The sequence below is a fragment of the Triticum dicoccoides genome, chromosome 4A (assembly GCF_002162155.2).
Source record: "Triticum dicoccoides isolate Atlit2015 ecotype Zavitan chromosome 4A, WEW_v2.0, whole genome shotgun sequence".
NCBI classification, from domain to species: domain Eukaryota; kingdom Viridiplantae; phylum Streptophyta; class Magnoliopsida; order Poales; family Poaceae; genus Triticum; species Triticum dicoccoides.
In genome coordinates, this window is record NC_041386.1 from 697,549,529 (window position 1) to 697,558,717 (window position 9,189).

General features: G+C 41.3%; 1 protein-coding gene and 1 long non-coding RNA gene across 2 annotated transcripts; one reads left to right on the top strand and one right to left on the bottom strand.

The window, feature by feature from the left end:
- Positions 1–226: 226 nt before the first annotated feature.
- Positions 227–715, bottom strand: LOC119284126 (ATP-dependent zinc metalloprotease FTSH 4, mitochondrial-like). Its single transcript, XM_037563385.1, has one exon. It carries the CDS (start codon positions 713–715, stop codon positions 227–229), a length of 489 nt encoding a protein of 162 aa, XP_037419282.1.
- A 6,580-nt stretch (positions 716–7,295) lies between these two features.
- On the top strand, positions 7,296–8,684 carry LOC119289763. Its single transcript, XR_005141606.1, has 2 exons — positions 7,296–7,802; positions 8,354–8,684. It is a non-coding gene; the product is annotated as an uncharacterized LOC119289763 (long non-coding RNA).
- The last annotated feature ends 505 nt before the right edge of the window (positions 8,685–9,189 follow it).

Genomic DNA, 9,189 nt, shown 5'->3' on the forward strand with positions numbered 1-9,189 from the left:
CAAGTTCATGTTTGAGATCCATAGCACCAGTTTTTTTTATGATTCAAAGTTTCAAACACACAATATGCAAAAGTGCAAAACACTTCAGACTTGTCTGAAACAAAAAGTCAGAGACATCTAGACCGTACATCTCCTTTGCATTTGTTGGCATGCAGCTAAAGGATCAAAAGACGGAAGAAAAAACTTGTTAGGACAAAACTGTTTTGCGTCTCTGTTGTTTTCTCATTTAATTACTTGACGATACAAGTTCATTTATCTGGTCTCCGGTGAGAGTTCCGTGCTCGAGAAGGGCATTGGCTAGCACATGAAGCTCCTTGCTGCGCGCCGTGACTATCTTCTTCGCGTTCTTGTAAGCCTTGGCAAGCAATTCTCTCACCTCCTCATCGGCCAGAGCCATCGTATGCCCACTCGCAGTCGCCGCCTTCTTCCCGCCGCCACCATCATTGTCGTTGCCGTAGGAAACAAGGCCGACCAGCTCGCTCATACCATACTTGGTGACCATATCTTTGGCCAGTTTAGTCGCCTCGCTTAGATCAGACACGGCGCCAGAGCTCACCTCGCTCTCTCCAAACATAAGCTCCTCAGCCACCCTGCCTCCCATGAGTATGTCCAATTTGGCCAGCATCTTCTTCCTTGAGACTTTGTACACATCTTCTTCCTCCGGCAGCTGCGTTACCATGCCAAGAGTGTTCCCCCTTGGGACAATGGTAGCCATCGGCACTTCTACCCCATCTCACCAAACTATATACTTCATCCATCGGCACTTCTACCCCATGATTCTCTTATCAAACAAATTTATTTGGACATTAGATTGGTGGAAACTAAATAAATAGGAGACAATGCGAAGAGAACCAGAGAGAGATGCATGGTTGGATATGCAGGAATATGAGACATCTGGGCATTAGCAAGCCATACTCTTGGCAGATTATGCAGTTCAAATTGTTACATTCTTGGTATGTTTTATTATATGCGCAATAGAGCCCTAGTACCATTGGACTGGCTACAAACAAAGATACCTCAACCGGACCCTTCGTGATATAGTGGGTTACTTTGGTCTCGTTTGCGATAACAAGATCGCTAATGCTTGTTATCAGTTGATTGAAGCAAAATTGATGTTTGTGATGGGTTGTGTCATGAGGGGAGGAAGGGGTACAAAAATGTAGTGGTCATTTGTGGGTCTTCTGGAACTTTAACCTCTTCAATACAAGTTTTTTCACCAAACAACAAGCAGTCTAGGATCTCCGCAATATCGTGCGGTGCTCAATTCCCATCCTCCCAAGATGTGAAGTCGCATACTCTTTTTCCATGATTCACATATTTGCATTATCTGAATTACTAGATCATAATGAAGGCATTCATTAAACAACTTCATGCAAATAGAAGACAAAGATTAGCTAAGGGCTATTGAGAAATAAACCTAATTTGTGGTCTCCTTATGATCTCCAATAAAATTTCTCTCTTCATAGATTCATCAAAATATGAGTATGATGCACACAACCAAATATCCAATTTTGAGCCCGAGCTCATCTGCACCCGGTGAACAGTAAATTCAAAAAGAAAAACTTGAATTTTTTAAATCCATTTTTTGCATGTAAGATGATTGAGTGCACGAGGTGCGTGCCAAATTTCAAATGATTTGGACATCTCAGTAGCTCTCGGAAAAAAATCAGGTCTGAACAATGCACAAAAAGTAAGAAAATCCACAAACCTCAAATTTATCTATTTTGCTGAGAGTTACTCAGACATCCAAATGCTCTGAAATTTGGGACAGCCATCACGCACTCAGTCATCTTTCTCCATGAAAAAATTGGAATTTTTGGATTTATTTAATATTTATAACTATTGTTTTGGTTACTCCCGAGGTTATCTGAGCCTGGGAGCCAAAACGCCAATCTTACTTTATTATATGTTGATTACCGAAACACGTCATTGTAATAATGGTGGCCCCAATTCAAACGATGAAGCTACCACAGATGGCTATAAAAATTGAAACTGCAAGGTCCCGGAAACAACATTAGGCTGCCTAGTGTATTTGAGACCCATCAACAGCTGGCCAACATCTTCAAACGACAATATCGCAATGTCATCACCAACTATTTAGATGAGAGGACGAAAAGCTACAAGATATAAGCAATTTTAGAGTTAGAGCAGACATGCATACCTATGTTTGAGGAGTTTGTTGAGCGTGCTGACTTACGGTAGATGGTGGTCGCAAGAGTTGGGCCTCTGACGGCTCAGGATGCAGGCTTGAGGCCACGAACATGGCACACCAGTCTATGTACACACGTGCGCTCCCACCGTGTTTCTTTGTCGGGTGTGCCTGGGAAGAGGCGGAGCACACAAACCTAGTGTTTATGATGGCAGGTGTTGTTGGCCAGAACTAGCATAGTCTTTGTATACGATAAAGGTTTTCCAAAGGATTCCCTTGCAAATTTCATGAAAATCAGAGAAAATAAGTTAGCTAATGATATTTTTAAAACACCGAGTACAATGTAGACGAGCACACACGCATACACATCACTGTACACACACTCACAACGCCTACAACCTACTCTCTTCATTCGCCAATATAAGATGTTTTGGGTATTTTAATATGGACTATGTACGGACTGAAACGAGTGAAGAAACACACACAAAATGTTAACCACTATATTTTTGAATGGTGGGAGTACTAACTAGAGCAACCGAACATAAAGATTGACAAAGTTTCACCAGATGCATCTCACTGTCGATGGGAGTATCACATCCTAATGAAATAAGCATCCTCTTTAGAATGACAAACATGGCGTCAAATATTATATATTATCCCTAGTATCATGGGGTATTGCCACCCTCCCGAAGTGCACATCTTGAGGGCAAAAGACATCATTATTGTTATTAACAAAACATAACAAAGGAACATATTATGTAGGTAGAAACTATCGTATACACAAAATGAGAACAAAATTAACTAGAAGTGAAAAGTAAAATTAAGAGATTAGAAGTATCAAGGGAGGGGTATGACATTTGTCAACAACCATTGGACAAATAATTAGGAAACCAAGTTTAATCATTGTGGGGCAGTATCCATGCCAGCCTGTGATTTTTATATTGGTGAGGCATAGATTATGCTGGATGGCAAGATAATTATCAGTGCCGCGTAAAAAGACTGAATGGTTACCAATATGTAAGAGATTGTCTTAGGATGTAGCAGGACATTGGGATTCACATCGTGGAAACAGATGAATACTCCACGAACTCTCTCACAGTCAAGTACTATTCAAGGTACATCTCTCCGTTTATATATATATATATATAGGTGGCAACCACATATTGGTCATTCGTCTGCACTTCCTAATTCCGACTAGTGATTCTCCTAATGGCACATACATTAGCACGTAAGATAGGTGGCAACCACATAGACAAAGGAGATGGTGATAAAAAAAGGAGCATTTGTATGTACATATTGGATTAGGAGACGTCAGTACATTAGATAATAGTGCGTACTGGACAGATGGCCGATCATATTGTTAGGTTCTCGGCATGTTCGATGATTTGTGCCAACTTGTCCTAGTGCTGATAGATTAGCCACAGATGAAGTTTCGTCCACTGCTTTGGTTCAGTTCTTATGGTCATGGCATACAAAGAGTTCAATAGTGCTGAGGTAGGTATTATGTATTAATTTTCCGTGTTGTGTTGCTTGGGTTTGTTTCTCGCTGCCTGTTGCCCACAAGGTTTGTTCTTAGCTGAGGTCATGTCCTGCTACGCTGTATTGGGAGCTGGGTCCTAGGATGTGTTATCAGTTTTATGCTAAATGGAACTGGGAGCTTTTCTCCTCAATTTTGAAAAGCCAGACGGTAAGGTGGCTTAACTGAGAAATCAGGCAACAAAATATTCAAATCAGTAAGAAGTGCAAACAAAATGTAATCAAAGGGAAAGACTACCAACCAATAAGCCTTATTTATAATGTCTCAAAGATCTCTACTACAACTTCTAACGCCAACGAGTAATGTAATTATCAACTGTGATGCACACAAATTACTTTCTTATATGCCGGGGGATTGGAAAAACTGAGCATGATCCTAATATGGTGACAAATTTGAACAAAGGTAGCATTGTTACAATGCTTAGGCACAGACAAGATTAAAATAGAATTCTAGGATATTTAGGCTGCCTAGTGCATTTGGGACACATGTCAACATCTTACCAGCCTCTTCAAACAACAATATCATACTCTCACCATGTTCTCCAAAGTAATACAAGTAGCATAAAAATCAGTGTTTTGGATAATTTCATCCCAAACTACAATTTACAGTGTGGCAAACAAGTTAAATCATGCGTCTTATTGCTAGAGCCCATCCTCCTTTCTTTTAACCCAAATAGAAAAACAGCATTGTACCAGAGGGAGAAAGCAAGATGGAAACATAGAATAGAGGAGGCGTTGTACAAGGGGCAATACAAGTGTACACAACCAGGTCAAGTGAGTCAACCCAACAGTTCGATAATTAGATTTGAAACATCCGAACAAAGTCTGAGTGATTACCAAGTTACCACCAGGTAAAAGCTTCGAAAAAAAGTGACCACCATGTAAAGGACCACACCTATATGATAGAGGAGGCCATTAGCTAGCATTCATCTCGTAGAGTAGGAATGAATACTCTACCAAACTCTCACACTTGAGTGAGTAATGTTCTCCATACCAAACTCCCATACTTACCAAACTATATTGTTCATCCATCCACAGTTCTATACCTACTATTAAAGAGAGGTGACATTCTTTGTTTCGTTCCGCTTCATCTAGTCCTGCTTTGATTAATTTTATGTAGGCTATTTGGTATCGTTCGGTGTCACGTAAGCTATTTGGTTTCGTTCGGTGTCACGTAAGCTTGTTTTCATGCACGCTAGCTTTTCGTACATCGCACGCACACACGACACTACAAGGATACCCCTTATAAAGCAACACAGCTTCTACAACATTTTGGCTAAACGTTGTAAAATTCATAATAGATACGCATATTATAGGTTGCAGATATGCGTTGCAGAATTCTAGCTCTTGATCCTACCGTGGGACATATATGAAAAAAAAGAAAAAAAAAGAAAACAAAAAAGGAGAGAGGGATGCGCCAGAAACAGAGCCCCCGATGCCCCTCGTCTCCCCCAAATCGCCTCGCCACCTTCCTCCCACCTCGCCGCCGGCCCTCCCCTCCGCTCCTCCCACATCGCGGCTATGGAGGCTACCGGATCCGCCTCATCCCCCACCCATCCATCCCTCTCACATCCCACCTCTCTCTGTGGATGCAGCTCCTCATTGCGCCACCTGCGGCGGGCTGATTCAGGCGACGTCCGGCGAATCCCGCCATCACGAAGCACAACCCGAGGTCCCCTCCCACCACGGCGCCCTTCCATATGGCTAGATCCGGCGCTCGCGGCTACGAAAGCCCAGCCGCGACCTTCCCTCGATGGCTAGGGTTTCGGGAGTCGGCTCCGCCGCCGGTGGCTATGACGTCCTTCTCGTCCGGTGAGTGAATCCCCTCCCCTGGCTTTGTCCTCTCTCTCTTCCCCTTTCTCTAACCTCTGTTCTTCTCTTCTCTTCTCCTATAGACGTCTAGGTTTGCACCCCCAATTCTATTGGAGCAAATCGCTGTCAAAAAAGTTTGGCCCTTGTGCGATGAACACTTTTGTGCGATGAACACTTGACAAGCCTGCAGACTGAGTTCCGATCTACATTTATTTACATTCATGCACTGATTGCTATTCTATTAAATTAGTAATTATTAGATATCAATGGAGCATCAATTTTTTTAAAGATTTTTATTAGTCATCAATCCTTGATACATAAGTCGGTAATCCTTTCAAATTTTATTTATGTAGATAAGAACTACTTCATATATGCGGACCCCATCTTAAATAGTCTATTGCAAGAGTTATAATATTTAAGGAGGGATGCAGTCTTAATAGGTCTCTGTACGACAATTTTGATGAGTTACTAATCGAAGTTTTTGTTGAAATTTCAGTCTTCTGGAGTCTGATGGTCAGGCTATTTAGGTGGCGGTGTAGCTTGCTAATGGTGGCTTTCACGTCCATCTCAAATACTAGAGAACGTGGACCTGTTGGGGGAAGCACGTACTCCTTTGTTTTAGTGAGCAGGTGAATTAACAATCCACATTGTTTCTTCTATATGATGTTTCTTTGACATTATTGATATGATTCAGAACACTGATAAATACTTCTCTCCACGCCTGTTAATGTACTGATTGTTGTATGCTCTTATTATTCTAAACAATTTGGACTACTAGCTAAATACCCATGCGTTGCTATAGGATAACAAACATTAAATTTCATGAACATGTCAAATGTGATACACTGTTTTTTGTAGTATGTGATACATTGTTACCACCGGTGGTGCTTCGTGAGGGCAAAAGCATGCCATGGCCTGCCCAGCCCGTGGGGTAAAAATACATGTAGTAGTACAGATATAGGAGTAGCCCAGCTCAGAGCTGCCTTGCTTGCCTGTAGTGTCGCCTCTTCACGGTTCTTTCTTGGCCTCTGGGCTCTATTGCTCGATTCCTCTTCCTATCCAGCAGAGTAGTATGGGCACGAGCAACGCGTACAGCCGCATGGAGGGCCAGAGAGACATGGCGCGGAGCCGCCGTCGAGTCGCCGGTCGCACCGCCGCAGCAAGTAGCAGCGCCGTGTGGTGCGGAGGCCCAAGGGCGACCCATGCAGCGGTGGCCAGCCGGGCGAGTAGCAACCTAGACGACGAGCGCTGGTGCACAAGCACATGTGCAGCCCCAAAACTGTCTCTCAGACAGTACTAATTTTCGTATAAAATGTAGGTTATAACACTCTGAAATTCAATTAATTGATAATAAATATCTTAATTTGGTACTAGATATTTGTCATGGACAGCAGGGCTAATCAACGCTGAATTGATTTGGTTTTCAAGAGAAAAAAGAGATATAATGTTGAGAAAGATTTATCAGCAGCAGCTCTTCATCCATCGCTTGAGTTGAAATATTTGTGTTTCTTTAAATTTTGCTGTCCAGGTTTTCCTTTGTAGCACCGCCACTGACTGTTACTTTCCAATTGTATTTCCATACACTGACGTCCTTCTCTTCCTTCGGTTTGAAAAGCTAGTATGCAACTCCCCAGTTAAATTCCTATGTCTTGCTAGCCTGTTCCTCTAAAACACACCACATATACACAAAATATTCTATGTTACTGTACACATTTTCTTTGTCATTTGGTTATGTGATTGTCCTGTCATAACATGCAGTTATTTTATATGGACTTGGGTCAGGTCAATGGAGAGGATTCGTCTATATCAAGTACTTATCTACAGAACTAAAAAAAGGTACTTATCTACTACCGCTGTACATCATAGTGAAAATAAAACTGAATCCCAATACCCCACTTAGATGCAACCTACACCTGAGCTTTATGCATGTTCATGTGCAAACTATGCATATACTAAAGCTTGCAGCAAGCACACACACATATACACCAGCAGCGGCTCACTGTTAATCATCATGTTAGTCATTCATTAAGTAGAGGCTCACTGTTTGTTTGTGCGCAGGTTTCCAAAGAAATAAATACTCAATGCCATTCGGTGGTTTTCGATGTGCCAGTCTCCTTTTCTGCTCTTATTTAATTATTTATGTACTCCTATCTTGCTAATGATTTACCTATTGTTGTATGTAATTTAATGTGAGGCACCGCACTCATCCGTTCCGGCAATATCGAGATGGAGGCCAACACCATGGACGGCTGGAGCTGCGAGTATATTTGTCCAAGATATGGCAGTGTTCGTAGTCATGGTTCTGGTAACTGTCTATGATCTCCATATCTTAACTATTTGTGAAGACGGAAATGCAAGTAATATTCTTCTTAGATGCTCTTGCCCTTTTGATTCGTAAATTGTTAAACTGACAACTGAGCTCTCACTACTTGTATTCATAAATTGCTGAATTACCCACATGAACTCTTGCTGTCACAGTCCGTAAATTGCTGAATTTCTCATTATGTCGCTTGCACTGTTCCATATGAGCAATGTCTGTTGTGCTTTTAACCCGTCAACTAAGTAGGTACTATGTTATTAGTGGCTTGCTTTTAGGCCACAACCACATCTGTTTATTTTTCTCTGGGTCTGTTTATGTTTGTTATGTGACCTGAAGTAGTATATTGAGTTCTAAGGGAATACTTTCAGGTCGGAACTTTTCTTTGTATTAGTCGTAATCTAGCCGGGCAACCAATGTATCGGAAGTAATGACCCTTTGTAAGAAGTAATGTTTCTTATTTGTAGGGCAACCCATCACTATTTGCATCATGTCAATGCATTGTGTATTAACGGTTCATTTGGTTATTTTCTTTGTAGATATACATGGATGATTATATGGGTGCGTGGCAAGTATACTACAATGATGATGATGATGATGTTCCGGTTCACGATGATGAAGATGATGTCTGTTTTCAGTTTTAGTTATGACGGTTGTTTTCAGTTTTAGTTAAGTTGTAGGGATGTTGTTCCTGTTGGATGATGTTCCTTGGTTAGGTTTTAGTTAAGTTGTAGAGTTGTTGATGGATGCTGTCAGTTTAACTTTCGTTGTCAAGAGAATGTTTAGATTATGCATCACATTTGGATGTTATTCCTCCTGTAATATCAACTATTGTAATCCCACAATTTTTCTCAATATATGGTTTCTTCCTCTCGTGCGTATATTTTGTCTTCTGACTTGATATACATACTTAGTACCATTATGTGAAGCATTAATTTAATTGTTGGCAATATATAAAATATTATTCACATTTTATACGTAAAACACCTGAAGCGTTGCAAATTCTTTGTTGCGAAGCAATGAGATTTTGATTCCTGTACAGTAACCACCAACGTATATGAGTGTTGTAAAAGTCTGTTTTATGTGTTGCACTCCTGCAACGGTTCCTTTTACCAACGGAAGTATAAGCGTTGCATTATGCGCTAGCAACACTGGATAAGGCAACGCATCCCAAACCGTTGGTAAAGTCCTTAGGCAACGCATATATGGACTTTTAGATACGGTAAAATGCGTTGCTATAGGTGGGGTCCTGTTGTAGTGCGAGGCCTCACGCTGGGCTTACCGAGCCCACCTCGCTATACAAAACTGATTCTTACCAATTTATATATGTTCAGCGTCGTTGTCTATCGTGAGTGCATAATTGTACTCTCACATA

Excerpts from the sequence above, each read along its gene's own strand:
- LOC119284126 (XM_037563385.1), bottom strand. The coding sequence starts at position 715 with ATGGCTACCATTGTCCCAAGGGGGAACACTCTTGGCATGGTAACGCAG.